Source organism: Gadus morhua, chromosome 11, assembly GCF_902167405.1.
Source record: "Gadus morhua chromosome 11, gadMor3.0, whole genome shotgun sequence".
In the NCBI taxonomy this organism is placed as follows: domain Eukaryota; kingdom Metazoa; phylum Chordata; class Actinopteri; order Gadiformes; family Gadidae; genus Gadus; species Gadus morhua.
The window spans coordinates 28,255,774-28,278,136 of NC_044058.1; the positions used below are offsets into that span (position 1 = coordinate 28,255,774).

At 41.6% G+C, this 22,363-nt stretch overlaps 2 protein-coding genes across 2 annotated transcripts; both read left to right on the forward strand.

Annotated features, from left to right (window-relative positions):
* Positions 1-11,281: 11,281 nt before the first annotated feature.
* muc2.1 (mucin 2.1) lies at positions 11,282-17,416 on the forward strand. The gene is made up of 16 exons (XM_030370427.1): positions 11,282-11,431; positions 11,658-11,913; positions 12,093-12,207; positions 12,337-12,421; positions 12,556-12,719; positions 12,834-13,050; positions 13,194-13,319; positions 13,406-13,520; positions 15,229-15,379; positions 15,542-15,655; positions 15,773-15,842; positions 15,956-16,093; positions 16,333-16,497; positions 16,694-16,788; positions 16,884-17,010; positions 17,118-17,416. Exons 1-16 carry the CDS (start codon positions 11,347-11,349, stop codon positions 17,414-17,416), a joined length of 2,322 nt encoding a protein of 773 aa, XP_030226287.1. The 5' UTR covers positions 11,282-11,346.
* Positions 17,417-17,841: 425 nt separating this feature from the next.
* LOC115553899 (mucin-2) lies at positions 17,842-21,267 on the forward strand. Its single transcript, XM_030370428.1, has 10 exons — positions 17,842-17,945; positions 18,180-18,331; positions 18,433-18,571; positions 18,913-19,023; positions 19,143-19,322; positions 19,627-19,866; positions 19,977-20,133; positions 20,280-20,405; positions 20,646-20,989; positions 21,076-21,267. Exons 1-10 carry the CDS (start codon positions 17,895-17,897, stop codon positions 21,265-21,267), a joined length of 1,692 nt encoding a protein of 563 aa, XP_030226288.1. The 5' UTR covers positions 17,842-17,894.
* Positions 21,268-22,363: the final 1,096 nt, after the last annotated feature.

Here is a 22,363-nt window from a genome sequence, read left to right on the forward strand (position 1 = left end):
TATACAACGTCTCTGGTTGGGGATTACTGGGGGACCATAGGCAGGATAGGGGAACTCATATTAAAGTGAGAAAACCTCATAAAGTGACATTTTCAAGCCAACAAACCTTTAATATAAGAGAGCTGGCCCTAGGGTGACCACTGAAACTATTGTCTCTCTTTAGTCAATGACTTCATTATATTTCTCAATTCACTTATATGTTAAGGTTAATGAATTATTGTCACAATTCAAGTTGAACGTTGCAGGCCGTACTAATGTATTTTCCATATGGATAAAGGAGCCATTATCTGGCCTGGAGGAAAGGTCAACAAAGGTCAACAAAGGCCTGCATCCTGAGGGAGTCACTCCTTTACCAAGAGACAGTCGTTGTAGTGGCTTTTTGCCAAGATTAAAAGGCCACTATAGGAGCGGGGTAGACGATGCGCAATCCAAAGAACAAAGTAGGCAATCTGATCCGAAGTTCAATCAAGAATGCTTTATTAAATAAAGCTTCAAACAAAAATGATTCCTATACTTATTTGCCAACATTTGCGAATATTTGCGATTGTTTGCGGTCAAAAAACTGTCCCACTTCCCCGTCTTTCTCTTGTTTGTGTTACAGTCCCGCAGGTGAATTAAATCCCTTTAATTAGCTGAATGACTGCAATAATAGAACTGACCTACTGGGGGAGCCAGACAGAATACAAACTCAAATTAACCATAGATCTATAAATTATTATTGTTTCCATTTCATTATTGCCATACTTCCGTTATGGCTCCAACATACCGGCCCCTAATTGTTGACGCGGTAGCAAGACAATTAATCAATTAAATAAGGAGCCAAAGTAAACAATTTCATAAATAGACAAACACAGCATACACTTCGTAGCCCATCAGAGTCCATAGATCATAATTTCTCGTAATCCATAGTTCATTTTAATCCAATCCTTGGGAAGAAAAAAGTAATCCATGGAATAAAAAAGTAATCCTTAGGGGAAAAGTAATCCTTGGAAATCCATGCATGAATTCATGGGCAATGAGGGGTTCAAAAGTCAATGAACTGTGTGCGTGCAAGCCGTGCATGTATGGAAAATGAGAAACTCAAGGTTCAGGGGGTATGTGTCAGTGTTGTATAGTAGCGAAGTAGAAATACTTCGTTACTGTACTTAAGTCGTTTTTTTGGATATTTGTACTTTACTTTACTACTTATATTTCTCTGTACTTTCACTTTTACTTCGCTACATTTTGCGAAGAAAACGGATACTTTTACTCCGCTACATTTCCCTTGAAACCTTCGTTACTCGTTACAAAATCAACTCATCTTTAGAAAAAAAAAAATGAATCATGAGAGATATGAGAATAACGTTGGGGACTGTGGTAGAACACAGACTGCAAGCCTGTTTGGCGAATCAGCTGTCCCAGCGCACGTTCGCAAAGCCCCCTTGCTTAGTTACTGTTGCTACGTCGATCAAAACTCCTACGACTGTCAACACACAAATGCATTGCTAGGACGAGGGCAAGGGCTATCAAAATTCTACTATTTGTATCAGGCTGGTTTGTACACGCAGTATTACAACACTATCTTATACACTTCAATACGCTGTATATGTGCCATTTTTGCTACAAAGCTAATTTAAATACCCTTTTTGGGCAGGGACTTAAGTTTTCCGAAAATCTGCGATCCTGGATGACACCAAAATCAATATTAAGTAACGTGTACCAGCGCACACACACACACGCACACGCACACACACACACGCACACACACGCACAGACACACACACACACACACACACACTTTCGGTGCTGTTTTAATAATGATAAATAATTAATTTAATTTGTATAGCACACTTTAACACTGCAAGGAGGTTTGAGTGTCCTTGATTTAAAATGAGCGGTGAGGAGGTCCTGGAGGTAGGTTGGACCGGAAGTGTTTATGGCCTTGTGGAGTTTTGCCTATTGTGTTTGTGTTAGTTGAAATAAACTCCATTATTCTCAAAATTCGGACCCTTTGCTTTTTTATTAACAGCAGTTACTTGTACTTTTACTTTCAGTACTTAAGTACATTTAATATCAGAAAAGTACTTTTGATACTTAAGTACAGTAAAGATCAGATACTTTAATACTTTTACTTAAGTACTATTCTAAAAGGTGACTTTTACTTTTACTTAAGTAATTTTCCAGTAAGGTATCTGTACTTTTACTTAAGTATGGCTTTTGAGTACTTTATACACCACTGGTATGTGTGCAGGTGTGTGTTCCTGTTCACAATCACGACTCCATTACACTCAATCACCTGCCTCCAGGAGCAGGCAGAGCTTGTCAATGGGTCGCTGCAGGATGCCAGTCTTGGTTTTCACCAAGACACTCCGAACGAGCCCTCCCGGCCCAGGCAGTGCCTTCACCACACGGCCCATGAGCCAAGAGCTCCTTGGTGCTGTGTCGTTGACTATGATGACCAGATCATCAGGGTGAAGGTTCCGCTTAGGATTGTGCCATTTGCTTCGCTGCTGCATGATAGGGAGATACTCAATCAACCTTGTTGATTGAGTATCCAACCATCAAGGTTGGATTAGTGTCCACAATAAAGATGGTTGCAGAGACCTCCTTTTTGACCTCGGGATCATCTAGAGGGATTTGTCCTAGTCTCTCTGGGATTTCAGGCCACTCCGTTTCCTCCTTCTCTAGAAACTGAGGACCCTTCAGCCATCTTACCGACTTCAAGAATGGCTCTATGTTCAGCCCACGTGAAGCGTCGTCGGCTGGGTTGTCCTTAGAGTTAACATATCTCCATTGTTTGTCTTGAGATAGTTCACAAATCAATGAAACTCTGTTGGCAACAAAGGTATGGTATCTTCTTGTTTTGTTGTGGATATATCCGAATACCGATGTGCTATCCGTCCAGAAAACAGAGTCCTTGAGTTCCTGTTGTTGCTCCCTCTTCAGCATCCGATCCACTTTCACGGCAAGTGCTGCTGCAGTAAGCTCCAGCCTGGGTATCGTGATCTGTTTGAGAGGAGTCACTCTTGATTTTCCCAGAACAAATGCAACGCAGACCCTTCCTGCTGTGTTGGTGAGCCTGAGATAACTGACAGTGCCGTAACCTATTTCACTTGCATCACTGAAGTGATGGAGCTCTCCAGTCTTTATAGGGCCAAAATCCTCAGGTTTCATGCACCTATCCACTGTAAATCTGCTGAGCTGCTCCAGTCCTGTGATCCATCTCTGCCATTGGTTGGAAAAGTCTTCTGGGATAATTTGGTCCCATCTAGACTTTACTTTGCAGTGTTACGTATTTTAAGAATCTAAGCTACCCACACATAGACCCAATGAAGCAGGACCAAACATATAAGCCGTAAATACCATACATAGCCACAAGGGGAGCAAGACCTTACTGAAGGCTGTAATAAATACTTTAGCCACAGAAGGCAGCATCACAGACCAGGCGAGAAAAGCCGAGGGTTATCTCACATCGGCTCCCCCCACTACTTCCGGACCGCGCTGATCAGACCATAACAGCCTACAGACCCACATTGTCCTCAGAAACTCTCGGCAGCAATTAGACATAGATGGGTTTATGTTTTTGATCAGCTAGGAGTCGCTCAGCACGTGTTTAGAATACATCTTCAATCTCTCTTTGCTTCAGAGTATCAGTTTACCATACCGAAAATACTTTATACTAAATAAAGTCTCTATAAAGCTAATACTTGTTTTGTTTTCAGGGTGAATGGAGAAAGGAATCCTAATGGATCATAGATTGAGCTAACCATAGAAAGGATGCCTCTTCTGGTAAGGGCTCTATCCTTGATGGCAACCTTGATGGCGAAAGAGTCACTTTCGGTGTTCCATTCGATCCCAAGTGCCCTTTTGATAGGCTCCTTGTCTAAGTCTAGTTCCTTAAATTGCTTGGCTCTGTGATGTTCTGGAATACTCGCCAGCACTTCACGGCTATTACTGACCCATTTGGTAAATGAGAAGCCCCCTTGGGCACATGCCTCTCTGAGGTCACTGATAAGCTTGATAGCTTCTTCCACTGTGGCTGTAGACATGAGGCAGTCGTCGACATAGAAGTTGTTCCTGATTGTCTGAGTTACTTCTCTGTCGTACCTGTGGCAATTGTCTTCTGCAGTTTGCCTTAAAGTGAAATTAGCAATGCTAGGAGAAGACACTGCACCAAATAGGTGGACATTCATCCTGTAGGTCTCCAAGGGTTTGCTGGTGTCTCCTCCTGGCCACCATAGAAATCTGAGGAAGTCCCTGTGATGTTTTTGGACTTGCACTCGGTAGAACATTGATTCAATGTCTGCCATGAAGGCAATCTGTTCTTGGCGGAACCAGAGGAGGACTCCTATGAGGGTGTTTGTTAAATTGGGTCCTTGGAAGAGTTCCTGGTTTAGAGAGTTGTCTTTAAAATATGCAGCACAATCGAACACAACTCTTAGTTTACCCTTCTGTTGATGGTAAACACCATAGTGAGGTATGTGCCATACCTGTCCATCCTTACGATGAAGCTGTTCCATTGGCACCTTTTCTGCGTATCCCTTTTCCAGCACTTCAGTCATGAAACTTTTATACTCCATGGCATATCCTGCATCCCTCTTAAACTTCCTGAGGAGATTTAGAGTGCGTTGTTGAGCCATTGCATAGTTGTCTGGCATAACTGTGTCTTTGTTGTGAAAAGGTAAAGGCAGCTGGTAGCAGGGCCGTCGGACTGCGGGGACAAAGGGGACAGTTGTGGGGGGGCCCAAGGCAGAGGGGGGGCCCATGACCAAAAAAAAAAAAAATCTTTTTTTAACTTCCGGCCAGTTCCGGCCCCCCCCCCCCCCCCGTCAACAATCGCTCCGGACCTCCCCCCCCCGTCAACAATCGCTCCGGACCCCGTCCCCCCCGTCAACAACCTGGCGCAGGGGGGCCCATCAGTACCTATAGTATAGGGGCCCAGGATTTGGTGCTACGGCCCTGGCTGGTAGTGTCCATTTTTGAGAACAAAGGAATTACATGCCATCGTCATGAACCTTTTATCCTCATCCGATGTTTCTTCCTTTTCGTCATACTCCTTTTCGCAGAAGTCGTGGTTATACTGCGTAAGGAGAAGGTCCTTGAGATTGGAGACCGATATTCGATTGGCTAACACCACGCTGGGTCCAAGTTCGACAGCAGAGCAAGAAGAGAGTGGACCATTTACCACCCATCCAAACAGTGTCTTGACTGCATATGGGCCATTGCCTTCGCTATTTATTATTTCCCAGGGTTCCATTGCCTTAGGAACATCGATCCCAATCAGCAGTTCGATATCCGCATCGATTTCGTCCAGCTGTATCCGGCTAAGGTAAGGCCATCTTTCAAGATCCTTTTTGGTGGGTATATTTTCTTTGGAGACAGGAATCTCGTCCTGCGTGTAAACCTTTGGTAGATTAAGATATGTGCTACCATCCAAGTGACTTATCTCCAATCCTGATATCTCGTAAGTCCTAACAGGCTTTTCCTGACCCATGGTTCTCAGGAGAATTGTTGTTTTGCGAGCCTTTGGAATCAACTGCCTCATTAAATTCTCGGTGCAGAATGACGCTGAGCTGTCAGGGTCAAGGAAAGCGTAGGTTGAGATGAACCTATTTCCTTTGTCAACCTTGATTTTGACGGGAATAATGGCAAGCGCAAGGTTCTTACCGGCCCCAGTTGATTCACCTGTTGATACAAGGGCACTGTTGACAGTTCTTTTTTCAGCTGGGCTGGACGTTGGCTGATGTTCCAGGTTTGTGTTTTCAATGTTCTCTATATGAAGTATGGTTGGGTGAGTCCTTTTACACTTGTCACATGTCAGCCGTCTCCTGCAGTTCTTGCTCATATGACCTCTTAGCAGACATCCAAAACAATAGCCATTTATTTTCAGAAAGTCTACCTCTTCTTTGTGTGGACGGGCTTTAAACTCTGGGCAATCAATGAGTGCATGTTTGGCTTTGCAGAAATTGCATGAAGAAGCAGGATTGATACATTGAAGCTGTTGCTTAAAGGTCCAACTTGGTGTATTTGAAGGTACGATGCTGTCTTCTTCATTAGATGGTTCTACTATGGTCGCAAAGCTGCTGCCTCTGTTCTTGGGTGACTTGGGAACAACTGCTGGGTTCCTTGTAACTATCCTCCTGATATGGGGGTTGTATCCCCCCAAACAGGGTTGTATATCCCCAAACAGTGGATCCAGGAGTATTTTTGCTTGCCTTTCCATGAATTCCACCAGGTTATGGAATCTAGCTCTGCCCTTCGTTCTCTGTAAAGTGTCATAGGCTGTTGTTCGCCATCTTTCTCGCAGCTTGTAGGGAAGTTTGGAATATCAAGCTCTTCCATATACTCTAAGCTTCTCATTGCATTACAGCATCCTCTTAGGTACAGCGCATAGGCATGGAGCCCTTTTCCATCATCAGCTCTGACTGCTGTCCAATTTAAAGCCTTCTCCATATAGGCGTTGGTTATTTTAATTTCATCCCCAAAGTGCTCCTCTAGTAGCCGCTTGGCTTCGACATATCCATGACGAGCGTCCATGTGGAGACAGCTGCGCACAAGGCTCCTTGGCTGGCCTGATGTGTACTATTCCAGAATGTAGAGCCTGTCTTGACTGCTACTAGTTTTATCTTCAATGACGTGTTCAAATGCCCTCATGAAAACATGGTAATTTAGCGGGTCACCATCAAATGCTGTGATCTCCCTAGCCGGTAGCAAGGCTAGCTTTTGCTGCGTGATAATGAGTTCAGCAAGATTTCCTTGACCTTTTATCACCGTGCTGAGGTTATCATGAGTTTCATGACTGTGGCTTAATTCGTCCGTGATGCGTACACTTGAAGGCTTAGATTGTTTTATTGGAGCCTGAGGGCTACGTTGGCTCTGTACATCCTGACTAAAGCCAAAGGTCTCAACAGTGTGCTGGAGAGGTGTTTTGGGTACTGCACCCATTCTCATGAACTCCACTGGTGAGACTTCAGGATCCATAAAGTCAATGGTCTTCAATTTGCTGGCTTCAAAATAATCGTTCATTGCATCCTGTTGAGTTTCCTCATCCATATCCATTTGCAGAACTTTTATTTTAGCAGCCGATGCTGCAATTTCTGTGTCCAGCTCCAGTCGTTCCAATCTTGCTTTCAGTTCAGCTTCTTGAAGTTTTAGAGCGTGTTTTTCCTTTAATGCTGCCGTTCGGGTCAGCAGAGCCGCATTCTCAGCAGCGGCTTTTTTACATGCAGATGACACTGAGGATTGAGCCCTTGATCCTTTTGATTGTCGAGACACATTGGAAATACTGTCGAGGGGATTGATCCTTGATTGAGCCATTTGTTTTCCTTTCCACACTTTCACCTCTTTCTCAAAGTATTTGAAATTTGTTATTCGTGGCTCTTACCAGTCCACATGATCCTCTTCTCTCTCATCCATTGATAGGAGCTTTTGCACAGAATGATGAACATTTTTAAAATCATTAACAGCTTGAATAAATGTTTCCACACCTTCCTCCACAATATCCACATTTCCATCATCAATGATCAACGCTTTTATTTCATTCATCTTTCTTGTGCATGATCCCAGTTTCCCTCTGCGTCTGGCTTTGAGGGATTTTAACAAGTCCCAAGTAGGCCTATGTCCGACATATTCACACTTTATTATGAAGTTGTTGTTTTATTTTTCTTCTATGGCGTGTGTCACGGACGAAGTGTGCGCTGTTCCTTTAATGACATTTATACAGCAACACCGTATTCTATTACACTGCTTGCATCCACAGATCGCCGGTATTCAAATCAACTTTCCATTTTAAACCGACGTCATCATCTTCTTTGTACATCCCGACATCACGTTGTCAGCGTTGTGTAGGCCTACGGGTTCATTCATGAACTTATCCATGGAGCCTGCTCACGGCCGTTCCAAGACGTCCGCTCCGGTGTGTTCATGGCCGGTCCGAGACGTCGGCTCCGGTGTGTTTTTCATTCCGATACGGTGTTTATCCGTATTGACTTATGTAGTGGCTTTTTTTGACTTATGTAGTGGCTTTTTGCCAAGATTAAAAGGCCACTATAGGAGCGGGGTAGACGACGCGCAATCCAAAGAACGAAGTAGGCAATCCGGTCCGAAGTTCAATAAAAAATGCTTTATTAAATAAAGCTTCACACAAAAATGATTCCTATACTTATTTACCAACATTTGCGAATATTTGCGATTATTTGCGGTCAAAAAACTGTCCCGCTTCCCCGTCTTACTCTCGTTACAGTCCCGCAGGTGAATTAAATCCCCTTAATTAGCTGAATGACTGCAATAATAGAACTGACCTACTGGGGAAGCCAGACAGAATACAAACTCAAATTAACCATAGATATCTAAATTATTATTGTTTCCATTTCATTATTGCCATACTTCCTTTATGGCTCCAACAGTCGTTTACACCGTTTGCCGATCCTGAAGTGATTGTCATTTTGCTAATGCATTTCATATCTTTAAATAAATATATGTGTTAAAGGGATTGTATCTTTGATTATACATGGCTCGATTCATAAACACAGGTTGTATATTATGTCTGTTTTAAAACAGTTTGATTAATAAGGTGACAAGTGGATTTTAATAACTTTTTTACTGCCCTACATGTATTACTATAATGTCTAAGATGTAAGTTCTTTGATAATAATAATAATTTATTCCATTATTCCATAGCACTTTTCAAGTAACCCAAAGCGCTTAACAGTGAAGGGGGGACCTCAACCACCAACAAATGTGTAGCACCCCTTGGGTGATGCACGGCAGCCAATCGGCCAGAACGCTCACCGCATACCTGCTTGAGGTGGAGAGTGAGGGAATTAATGAACAGACAATTATACAGGGGGATGATTAGGGGGCCTGAATGAGCCTGGTTGGGCAGTATTAGCCAGGACACCGGGGGACTCCCCTTCTCTTTGCGATAAGTGTCCTGGGATGTTTTGATGAGTCTGGACCTCGGTTTTACATGTCCTCCGAAGGACGGCACATTCCACAGCGCAGTGTCCCCGTCACTGCACGGGGGCATCGGGAATGATGTTTTTAGCCATAGGGAAGAGTGCCGCCTACTGGCCACCAACCAAAACCACTTCCTTTACACTGTATTATACTGAGAAGTCAGGGAAGGAGGATAAGTGCATGTTTAGTTAATGGGGAACTTGGGTGGGGGAACACGAGAGATGTCGAATGTCTAGGCCCAATGCATATAATGTCTTGATTGGTCAGTGCATGAGGGGGAAACCACACAGTTTGGGAATATAAACTGCAGCATGATTCGTGATCAGGAGTTCTTTGTCAAACCAAACAGAAAGTGATAATAGCTCTTTGTCTTTCAAACCTCGGCTTTCTCAACCTCTCTTAGCTTGTTCAAATGTGGGATTTTATCCCCCACACTATCCACAGATACACTGGGAATGCCAAATAAAGCATAGGAGTAGTCGATATGGCAAGACTAATAATCTTTCCTCTAATAGGCCTATTATTTATGATACCTAATCTTTATGATATCATAATGCAATCCTCTATTGCATTTTATTATAGGACACGGTTTTAAACACAACTGCTCCCATCAAAACTAAATTGACCATGACGTATTACAAGGTAATTTAGGAAGAATAATGCGCCACCCTGAGTCAACATAAACAGCAGGCTGAGGTCAGTCACAAGCTCCAGACGTCTTCCTTTGGGAGTGGTAGACAAATAATTTCATTCCTCAGCAAACTTTGCTAATGTAAAAATGTGTTTGTCCTTGGAGGGGTTACAGATAGTTGCTTGGAGTAGTCTATTTGTAGGCCTAGCAGAATTGCTAGAGTGGAGTACACAGGCCAGTGGAAATAAAGTAACTTGCCTTTAGTTGACCACATTTTCGGCAGACTGATAACAATAAGGATTTATCATTAAGCTACCTAATGTTGTATGCTGCACATTCAAATACCTTACATTCTTATTCAATAAATAGGGTGGAAACTGACATCACAGATATACATGAGCACATGGGAGAATATCACTGTTTTAATAAACGTTTGTATTCAATTTGCTTCAAATTATTTCTATGCTATTATTTCATTTAATGTGTGTCGTGAACACATAAACTATAAAAATAATGCGGCATTAGTCAATCGATACATTTGTGTAAATGATATAATCTGTACCATGATATATCTATTGAGCTATTTCAACTATGTGTCTCAAAAGATGAACAAACTGAATGATTTTTCACACCTGAGCACTCATCAACATTAAGTACACATTAAAAACACATATCCTGATTCCAACAATATTCATTTTATATGTTGTATTCATGCAAGACATTTCAGGATTTAAAATGAATGATGAGCTATAGTTGATAATTGAGACAGTAGATGGTGTATTTGAGCAAGACTAGATGGTCAATGTACAATTAAGTTTCCCCGAAGATAATTCCTATATGGAATTAATTGTATTTGTTTCACTCTTTAACATATAAAGGCCTCATCAAATAAACCATTCAAGCATTGGAAATGATTATGTATTATGACACATTAAGGCAATTAGCCTAAAAGGACAAAGTTAATAGTGGTCCTTTGTCGTCATTTCCATGGTTATGAGACTTTATTTTTGAGATGATATTAGGATGAGTCTCCTTGATGCTTGGTGACAGTTGGTGATATCAGGTGATAGTGTTAATGATCTAATTTATCAAACACAGAGCAGATGGGAAACAGACCTTCCATGTGGGCAATATGCCTTTACACCTTATGTATACATGACATATGACTACATAGTAAAGTTTGATGACAGGAAATAGTATCTATTGAGGATATCCTTTTAGTCTTATCGGCTGTTGTCTCTCTATAATGATACAATGATTATAGATTATATTTTAATAGAACTGTTTCAGTGGTGTTATTTTGAGGTTAATCATAATAATGAAACCTTTAATGCAACATGTTCAATGCAGCCACCTATGTTGTTTTGACACCTATGTATAATTTGAAACTTACTAAGTGTAACATCTCTACCAATATTTGGACATTTTTCAACAAATTGGTCTGCGGAGGGGAAGGCTCAAAGATCGAACTTCCAACACAAAAGAAAGTGATGGTATGCAACAACATATTTTACAACATATTTTTGAATTTCTTGTAAAACACACACACACACCCACACACACATACACACACAGAAACACACACACACACACGCACGCACACACACACACGCATGCATTCAATGGTCAGGGCTTCTGGTCCATGACTATCTATTTGCTCTATGTCCCAGCAAATAATCTAAGATAACCCTGAAAGGGGTGGGGGCAAAATATTGCAATCTCAATATATAGAGGCCATCAGGGACCAGCATGTTAAATATCTTCTTGGCAATCCCATAATGGGAAGGATGACGTGGAGTCACTTTTGGTTGTGTTTCCTGGCACTGTCAGTTCCAAACATCGCCAATGTCCAAGCAAGACAAGGTAAGATTTTTAATAATTTGTGATGTAACGATATTTACACATTCTACTCTTCTTGAATGCATTTTAAGCATCAACTATCGTCAATCCATAACATTTTTATCTGGATAAAAATGCTTTGTAAATAATGTTTTTTTCTGACTTTTGCTCAAATATTGGTCACTGATGAACCAGCCGGGTGTAGAACAACGGTGCCCAAAGTATTTTCTCTCTCACTTTGCCTCCACAGCTCTCAACCATGTCAACAGCATCTGCAGCACCTGGGGCCGGCACCACTTCAAGACGTTTGACGGGGACGTGTACCAGTTCCCCGGCTTGTGTGGATACAACCTGGTGTCCGACTGCCACGAGATGTACAGAGAATTCTCGGTGCACATCCAGAAGAGCTTGGTAGATGGCCACCCCACGGTGAACGAGCTGGTTGTCACCATCAACGACCTTGTGTTCCATCTGACGAAGAGGGCTGTCTCATTGAACGGTGATCTGTGAGTGTCCCACTCGCTGAAACTGCTGCTGAGAAGCACCAAATCTGAGGGGTCAAACACAAACCGTCCAACAATTGTTTATTGGAAATGGTTTACTGGACTTTGTTTTCTTTCTCCAACTTCATATTTATTCATAAATGTAAAAGAAAACATGAACAAACATTGACTCTTTCCTATAGTATCAACTTGCCGTACTTAAATGCGGGGATTCAACTGGAACGGAATGCGGTTTACACCAAGCTCCAGGCCAAGGTCGGCCTGGTTGTAATGTGGAATGGTGATGATGCTGTGATGGTAAGAGAGAAAGGACTAATTATTTACATTTAGTGTGTTAACAGGGTTTTATTTATACTTAGTGGTGAAGACACTTAATGTTTGTGTTTCTAATATGATTCAAATAATTCCATTGTATGTCTTTATTAGGTGGAGCTGGATTCTGATTATCATAACCGCACTTGTGGCCTTTGTGGGGACTTCAATGGCGTCTACAATGAATTCGTTCACCACAGTCCGTTTGTTATTTGTTCATTATGATTTAGTTCATCTAATTGACCTAGTGCACATGTGTAGGCCTAAAATAATATGATATTTTGTTCTTGTATGTATATGTGTTTGGCATCTAATTCTGCAAATCACCTTTAGATCGCAAAATCCACCCCATTGAATTTGGCAATGGACAGAGAGTCCATCGACCAAACGATGAGTGTGAGGACCCCTACGAGGAGGAAGAGCAGGAGCTGGACGCCCAGGACCTAGAATACCCGGAACTAGAAGACCAGGCGGTTGAGGTCCCCTGCAAGGAATTTGTATGTTTACAAAAATAAGTTGGTCGATTGTCAGTACATAAACTAGGGTCCAGGAAAAAATAACTCGTAATTGTTTTTTTTATTTACAAACTTTCTTCCATTAACGCCCCTTAGCGCCCAATATGCGAAAAGGTGATCCACTCTGAAGCCTGGAGCTCTTGTGCATCGCTGGTGGATCCGGCCCCATACACCCAGGCCTGTGTGCAGGACATGTGTGGCTGTGGCAATAGCACCAATGACTTCTGCGTCTGCAGCACACTGGCAGAGTTCTCCCGCCAGTGTTCCCATGCCGGGGGTCAGCCGCCCAGCTGGAGGACGCCCCAGTTCTGCGGTAGAATATTCATCCATGCAGTAACACAAAAAAAAAAATTGAATTGAATCACTTTAATTTCATTTCATTTTCCAGAAGCAAAGGTTGAACTATCAATGAACTTATTTTGAATTCAACATATAACACCTTTATTTCCCTTACAGCTAAGATGTGCCCCTTCAACATGGTGTATGAAGAGAGTGGCTCTCCATGCATGGCTAGCTGCACAGTGTCAGACATCAGCTCGCTCTGTGAGGACCACAAAATGGATGGCTGCTTTTGTCCTGCGGGTAAGCCACCTTTACCCTTTATTATCAGAAAATATATCTATTTGTAAAGTGCTTTCCCCTACAATTGTGACTTCCCTGTGTTTCAGGAACGGTGTGGGACAACATTTCACAGAGAGGTTGTGTCAGCCAGACTGAATGCCAGTGTAAACACGATAAAATCTACAACTCCGGGGAAGTTTACCGACAGGATAGTGAAGAATGGTAACTGAAAGTTAATCTTGAACGTTATTGGGGCAATTCAAATGTATAGGGCATGGCCCTATGCTATGTGGTTTTGTTAACAATCTCCAGTGGTGGACGAAGTGCTAAAAAAGTAAAAGTTGAGGTACCTAGTGTAAAATATTACTCCAGTAAAAGTATAAAAGTACTTGGCTTCAAATGTACTTAAGTATCAAAAGTAAAAATAATTTGGTGTAATGTAGTTCCAATGTCTTACTATGTCCTTTATACAGTCAGTCAAATCATTTAAGGTTAAAAGAAACACTAAAAACACTCTTAATACAATGTTTTCTATTTGTGATATCTGATACTGATATCATTTGAAACTAGAAAATGCATTTCCTGCTGAAAATGTGGTTTGTGCTGTTGTGCAAAGTGAGGTTCAATATATATTTTTAGTTTGTTTATGTAAAGCCACATAGATGTTATACGTTAAATGGTGTGTGTGTGTGTGTGTGTGTGTGTGTGTGTGCGTGTGTGTGTGTGTGTGTGTGTGTGTGTGTGTGCGTGTGTGTGCGTGTGTGTGTGCGTGCGTGTGCGTGTGTGTGTGTGTGTGTGTGTGTGTGTGTGTGTGTGTGTGTGTGTGTGTGTGTGTGTGTGTGTGTGTGTGTGTGTGAGTGTGTGTGTGCACAGGAACAAAGCCACAGAAAATGTATGTTTGGTACATAAGCTAAAATAAAACACCCCTCAAAATAGTTATGCAGAAAATGATCTTACATTTAAGTAGAACTTCAACTTGAAATAATCATACAAGAACTTAAAGAACATCCACCTTACAATCAATATCAGCTTGACTAAACATCATGAATCAAATCTCCTTATGACTGGCACTAAGGTTTGAGTGACAGATCTAATGTCTATCCCTCGCCCCTAATTACTATTGGACATTAGCCGCGTTTACATGGACACTTCTGATCCGATTAGATTCCTATTGGAATAGATCTATTCCTATCATGCAATCTGAATGAACTGTATATATGGCATTTACAAAAGTGGTAAGCGTATGTTCATATGTATGTCGCACACAACCGTTATGTTGGTCTGGACCAAATAAGCCCCGACAGGGCACCAGCTTTTATATCCCGCATGGAATTGTATTCCGATCAGAGAATTGTATTCCAATTGAGGCATATATATGATCCTTTTCTATTCCGATTGAGCTTTTCTTCCACTTCTAATCGGATCAGATGTGTTGATGTAAACGCGGCTATTGTTTTAGGGATTTAGCTTCTACCGGGAGAACACCTGGATATGTAGAAAGCACCTAGCCTCTAGCCATATAAACGGGGGTCCCCACAGACAAACGCCCGATATATAACAATCATATCTCCAATCGATTAATAATTTTAAAGCATAACGTAACCGTTAAGGCTTGACAAGGTGTTTCTAGGATAAATATTGACGTTGTTTAGGCTCCACGATGCCCGCAATGGTTAGCTGTGTCTATGGTCACGCATGCATGTCGTGAAAGGAACGTTGAAAGGAACAACAGGTTTTTGGAATGTAGTGGAGTAAAAAGTAAGATTTTCCGCCTACGAAACGCAGTTGAGTAAAAGTATAAAGTCTCACAAAATAATGATACTCAAGTAAAGTACAGATACGCTAAAAAGTTACTTAAGTACAGTAACGAATTACTTGTACTTTGGTACTGTCCACCACTGACAATCTCAAATACTTTTGCTTTTCCAAGTTTATGCTATCAGGGAAGATGGGACTGTAAGAGTCTTCCCAGTCCGGCTACTTGCGCAGTGGAAGAGGGTTCCCATGTGACTACTTTTGATGGGAAAGCCTACATTTTCCATGGGGATTGCCACTACGTACTGGCTAAGATCGAAAGCAAGGTAAAAGTTAGCTCATGTGCAACTTGTCATTTTATATTTGAAATGAGAATTTTGTCTTTTAAAATCGTTATATTTGACATTAGACTGTTTTAAATTACTTTTCTTTTTTGCATTTCATTAATTGATGGTCCTCTGAATGTACTCATACTATGTGGGATGCAGGATGATACCAGCCCCAAGTTCACCATCTTCGTCCAGCTGGTCCCATGTGTGAACCAGGAGTTTGACACTTGTCTGAAGAGTGTGAAGGTCCTACTGAACAATGACAAAAACAACGTGAGTGCTACTACTTAGTATTTAATCTGGATGGAGGCTGTTGGATAAAGAATAACATTTGACCTGTGAATGATAATGTATGATTGTCATTTTGGTCATACCATGATATTTGCGCAGATGCTAGCGTTCTCTGCAGATGGAAAAGTGAGGCACAACATGCAGATCATCAGCTTGCCATACAACACAGGTTAGATAATGGTGAAAAAACGATAAATAGCTGCACAGTGTTTTAAATTGGTTCAATTATATCATTATTGTACTAATTTTGCACTCATTTTGCACATTTCTCTTGACTTGTAGGCGACATCAACATATTCCGGGCATCGTCGTTCCACATCCTGCTCCAGACCAGGTTTGGGTTACAGATTCAGGTCCAGCATGTTCCGGTCCTGCAAGTCTATGTGACCCTTGAACCGAGATACAAAACAAAGACAAGAGGTATATCAACACATGGCTAATCTGAGGCTTGCTCAATTCTAATCTATAATATAGCTTCATGTGATGCTTCATAATTGTACATGTTGTTTTTGTCACTCACACTGCTTTTGAGATGGTTATGATTCAGACAATAACGTAAATAACTATTGCCTCCAGAAATTGCACATCATATTCTGTCCACCCTTCTAGTCATCCATTCATTTTCATTTAATCCATCGAAACTGCTTCCTCTGATTCAGGTTTATGTGGAAACTATAACATGATGCTGTCCGATGATATGAAGACACCTCAAGGGATTGTGGAAGGCACTGCATCCTCTTTTGGGAATTCCTGGAAGTCTAGTTCTACCTGCCCGGAGAGAGATGAACGTCTGGAAAGCCCCTGTTCCGTCAGTGTGGAGAACGGTACACTGCGTCGGTTATTAGCCAAGATGTCTCTGCTAGCCTTCAAGAACATAGAACGTTTGCAGTCAGCCAGCTTTGATTTTGGTTCTTAGTTTGATTGATACATAATCCCAACCAGATGAACATCCACACTGATAGTGTCAGTTTTTGTTTCCAAATAATAATATTAATAATAATAATTTGAATCTTCCTGCAGAGCGATATGCTGAACATTGGTGCTCGATGTTAACACGTCCAGACGGCCCATTTACAAACTGTCATGCAATGGTCGATCCAGAACTGTACCACAAGGTATTATACAACAATACAGCAGGTTTATCTATCAATTAGATTCAATTCATGTTGTGGTCATTGTAATAGCATTAACAATGTGTTGTCTTCATCAGAGATGCATCTACGCCACATGTAACTGTGAGAAAACCGAAGACTGCATGTGTGCCGTTTTCTCCTCCTATGCACGAGCTTGTGCTTCGAAAGGAGTTTTCCTGAGCGATTGGAGGGTGAACGTCTGTGGTAAGAGCTTAAGGACACGATGTGTGGTCTATCGTCAGAACGGTATTCATAATACCGTTACCACAAGTTTATTCACATAATTACATTCTAAAAACAATATTTACCAGATAAATACACAAGGGGCTGCCCGGAAAGCCAAAGCTTCTCCTACAAGCTGCAGCGCTGCCAGTGGACATGCAGGCAGCTGAGCTCAGAGCAGCAGAGCTGCACCTCTGACTTCCTGCCTGTGGACGGCTGCTCCTGCCCTGAGGGGACGTATCAGGAGGAACACGGTGCCTGTGTGCCCATGAACAAATGCCCCTGCTATCACAATGGAGTCCACATAAAGCCAGGCAAATCGATAAGCATCAAAGAGCAACACTGGTTAGTCGTGAGCTCATTTCTCATCAAAATCCATTCGTCTTAGTATGCATCTGCCCTCCTGTTGTTGACTGTTCAATAGTTTCTTATTTGTCCTGTTGGCAAAGACTTCAAACAAAGAAAAGTATCAGAAGGTTGTGGATAATTATTTGTGAAAGTTTGAGATGATTAAAATAACACTTGTTTTTTTAGTTTGTGCTCCAATGGCAAGCTTCACTGTCGTACTTGGAAGACATCATCACAAGGTACGCTTGTAGGCATATTTGTGTGGCTTCTTATTCATTCATTAAATTGTATGTGTTGTATGTCTGTACTTTTGTTTGTGTGTGTGTGTGTGTGTGTGTGTGTGTGTGTGTGTGTGTGTGTGTGTGTGTGTGTGTGTGTGTGTGTGTGTGTGTGTGTGTGTGTGTGTGTGTGTGTTTCTGTTTGACTTCACCTGTATGTTAAGTCTAATTTTTATGTTTTTCAAAGCCTGTCCGACTCCAAAAGTCTACCTTAACTGTTCGAGCACAGACGTCCGAGATATGGGCGTGCAGTGTGCTCGGACATGTAGAAACACAGAGAGTGATAGTTGTGTGAGTACTATTCTTCATCTTAAGCTTTAGAGAACACCATAAGAATCCTGTCAGAAATCCAACTGTCTAACACTTGTTCCCATGGGATTTTAAGGATCTGGTTAAAACCAACACTAACACTTTTTCCATTGATTTCAATATCCCGGGTCCTGGAAAAATAAATAATAATATAATGGAAAGGAATCATCAGTGATTGTGATGAACCGTGATTTTTATTGGTTTCAATGATCCCAGTACTCAACAGAATGTGAATCCGGCTGTCAATGCCCCAGTGGTCTCCTTGATGATGGCAAGGGCTCCTGTGTGAAGGAACATGAATGTCCTTGCCAACATGATCGCACCCTCTACGCTTCTGGCTCTGAAATCAAAGATCAGTGCAACACATGGTATGATGAGCCTGATATGTGTTTTTTTTATCTCTCAAGAAAATATCTAATGTGCTTAGTCTAAACTATTAAATGACCATCTTTCGACCTCTATCCCACAGTACATGTCGAAAGGGGAACTGGGAGTGTACGGAGAAGAAATGCCCAGGGACTTGCATCATTTATGGTAGTGGTCATTACAGAACCTTTGATCAGAGAACGTATGGCTTTCAGGGGCAATGCGCCTACGTGGCCATCCAGGTAAAATCATGCATACAAACACAAAGATTATGTTTCTTGACCTTTTGCTCCTACTTTGTTTCAGTATAAATGTAGACTCCAATGCTGCATGCCATTAGGACTAGGAGTGTAATGGAGTAAAATAACTCTATGATCGTCTATGATCAACTTGTCTTATTTAACCCGCTAAATTATAGTAATAAGACCTTATTCATAAGCAATTATGTACTAATATATGGTTGTTGCTTGCATGAGATAAAACTCTGGACTTTACTGTTGTACTCTACTCTGTATTGTGGGGATTCTCTGTAAACACAAGCATTGATGTTTACGTAGTTTTGATGTTCAATTATTTTTTTAAGAACACATGTGGCAACAAATCGGTAGAGGACATCTTCCGGGTTATTACAGAAAATATACCATGTGGAACTACTGGCACCACCTGTTCCAAATCTGTCAGGATTCAGCTGGGGGTAGGTCTTCATTGCAAACATATTTATGTTAAGATGACTGTGTCTCAAAATAGCATCAGATGCGGTGAATACACTTGAGAGGATAACTATTTGTACTGATGTTATATTGCTTATTCCAGAATAAAGAAATTAAATTAGCAAAGGGAAAATACGAAATATTGGATCTGGCGATGGGCTCTGAGATCAAGTACACAATCAGACCTGTTGGGATGTATCTGGCTGTAGAAGCTTCACTCGGGATCACAGTTCTATGGGACCGCAAAACCACTATCCGGATCCTTCTGGAACCACAGCACAGTGTGAGTAGCACTTTAGTTAGGGCTGTGGAGTACAAACTGTTTAGCTGTTTAACATCATAGCTTTTTGATTTTGCTTCAGTCATTATACCTTTTAGATAAAAATGACAAAGATACAAATGAGTATTCTAAATTAAGATTAGACGATATTAATTTTTTAGTTTTCTTTTTGTGTGTTCATTTTGTAGTGCATAATGTAAAGTGGCTGATTTATTTTTGATGGCTGTACCTTTAATGATGCAGACAACAATACAACAAAATAAGAAAATAATTTATTTTTATTAATGTCTGTATTTCTACTCTAAAGGCGGGGGTTTGTGGTCTTTGTGGAGACTTTAATGGAGATGTCCAGAATGACTTCACTACACAGAGTCAGATGCTAGTGAGCAGCCCCCTTGAGTTTGCAAACAGCTGGAAGGCTTTAAGCTCTTGCCTGGATGCCGAAGCAAGCGCTGATTCTTGTGTGCTGCAGCCCCATCGCCACAACTGGGCCCAGATACAGTGTAGCATTATAAAGAGCGTCACCTTCCGCGACTGCCACAAAACGGTTGGTCAAAATATATATTTTTTGTTTCCTGCATAATCATTTTGACATTGTTTCCAAATTTCAACTCCAAAACAAATATTACCATCACTTACTTTTGAATGCCTGCACAGGTGAATCCTATTCCGTTTTATGAAAACTGTGTAAAAGACTCGTGCGCCTGCGACAGTGGAGGAGACTGCGAGTGCTTCTGCACAGCAGTTGCAGCCTACGCCCAGGCTTGTAATGAAGTCAGTGTGTGCGTTGCCTGGAGAACCCCGGAAATATGCCGTAAGTTAAAGCTTACTAATGAGGAAAACACTTCCGGGGTAAAACTTTGTGGTTGTAATTGTTGTTATTGCAAATCAATAGCACCAAGGACACACTGGGCAAAACACAAACCTCTGATAACATCTTGTTTGGTTTTTCCCACTTAGCCGTATTTTGTGACTACTACAATGAAGGGGAATTATGTGAGTGGCACTACAAGCCTTGCCATGAACCTTGTTACGAGACCTGCCGGAATCCACACGGATGCAACAATTCAATACCAAACCTGGAAGGTAGGAAACCTTTTGAAAGCCTGTTCGCTTGCCTTCGTACATTAGCCTTTCGTAAGGCTAATGTTAAATTGAAGGGCATAAATCGGATGAAAAAAATACTTAAGGTGACAAAATGTCACTAGGAAATGCATTTTTTTGAAAATAAATCATGATTTTGCCAACATAATCCCAACAACAATATGACAGAGGAACTCTCTGAATATGTCAATAATAGCCTTTTAATTCTGTTTTTTCTTACAGGCTGTTACCCTGTGTGCCCAGAAGATAAGCCCATATTTGATGAAGATAAAGGAATATGTGTCGAGAGCTGTGATGGATGCATTTACAATGGAACATATTACAATGACAATGATGTCATATACAATGTGACGGACAATTTAGGAATGTGCTATTATGCTATTTGCAAAAATGGAAAAGTGATAGAGACAAATGATCCCTGTCCAACTCCCAAACCATCCACAACAACAACGCCATTCATTACCTCAACTACAACACCAACATCATCACCAGCAACCACACCTAGACCAACTACACCCTTAGTCACAACTAAAGAGACCACCACACAAGAGCCAACACCATTCCCTGTTGACACAACATCAACTAATACACCTCAAACAACTATGACAAGTAGTTCAACGACTGAACCAACTACACCTGAAGTAACAACTAGAGAGACAACAAGCCCACCTGTTTCAACAACTACTCCACCTACTCCCTCTGTCATCTCAACAACAACATTGACAACAACAACCACTGCACCACCAAGTACAACTGTTGCAACCCCAACCCCTGTTGTCACGACAACAACAACTCCCACACAAGAAACAACCTCAGTTACGACAACTCCATCCACCACAACTGAAGGAACAACCGGAATCCCCTCAACGACCCCCTGCGAGGAAGAGTGTGAATGGACACAATGGTTTGATGTGGACAGCAGTACGGACGGCAGTGACTGGGAAACGTACAAGAACATTACAAACAGTGGAGAGAAGATATGTCAAAAACCAAGGAACATTACATGCAGATCGACAATGGCTCCTGATAAAAGCTTTGAAGACTTTGTCAAGGAAACGGGACAAGTTGTCTCTTGTGATATCGACTATGGTTTGATATGCAAAAAGAAGGATCAGGATAGCCGACCTTACAAGTGCTTTAACTACCAGATCAAGGTGGATTGTTGTGTGTGCCATGAACTCAGTACAACTGTTTTAACAACAACCCCTGTTTTCACGTCACCTACTACACTTCAATCTACAAGAAGTACCACGACTGAACCAACCACTACTCCAACAACTACATCTACAACAACTGCTCCACCAAGTACACCTGTTGTAACACCAACCACTGTTGTCACGACGTCAACTACTACAGCTAAAACAACTACGACAAGTAGTTCCACGACTGAACCAACCACTACTCCAACAACTACATCTACAACAACTGCTCCACCAAGTACACCTGTTGTAACACCAACCACTGTTGTCACGACGTCAACTACTACACCTAAAACAACTACGACAAGTAGTTCCACGACTGAACCAACCACTACTCCAACAACTACATCTACACCAACTGCTCCACCAAGTACACCTGTTGTAACACCAACCACTGTTGTCACGACATCAACTACTACACCTAAAACAACTACGACAAGTAGTTCCACGACTGAACCAACCACTACTCCAACAACTACATCTACAACAACTGCTCCACCAAGTACACCTGTTGTAACACCAACCCCTGTTGTCACGACATCAACTACTACACCTAAAACAACTACGACAAGTAGCTCCACGACTGAACCAACCACTACTCCAACAACTACATCTACAACAACTGCTCCACCAAGCACACCTGTTGTAACACCAACCACTGTTGTCACGACATCAACTACTACACCTAAAACAACTACGACAAGTAGTTCCACGACTGAACCAACCACTACTCCAACAACT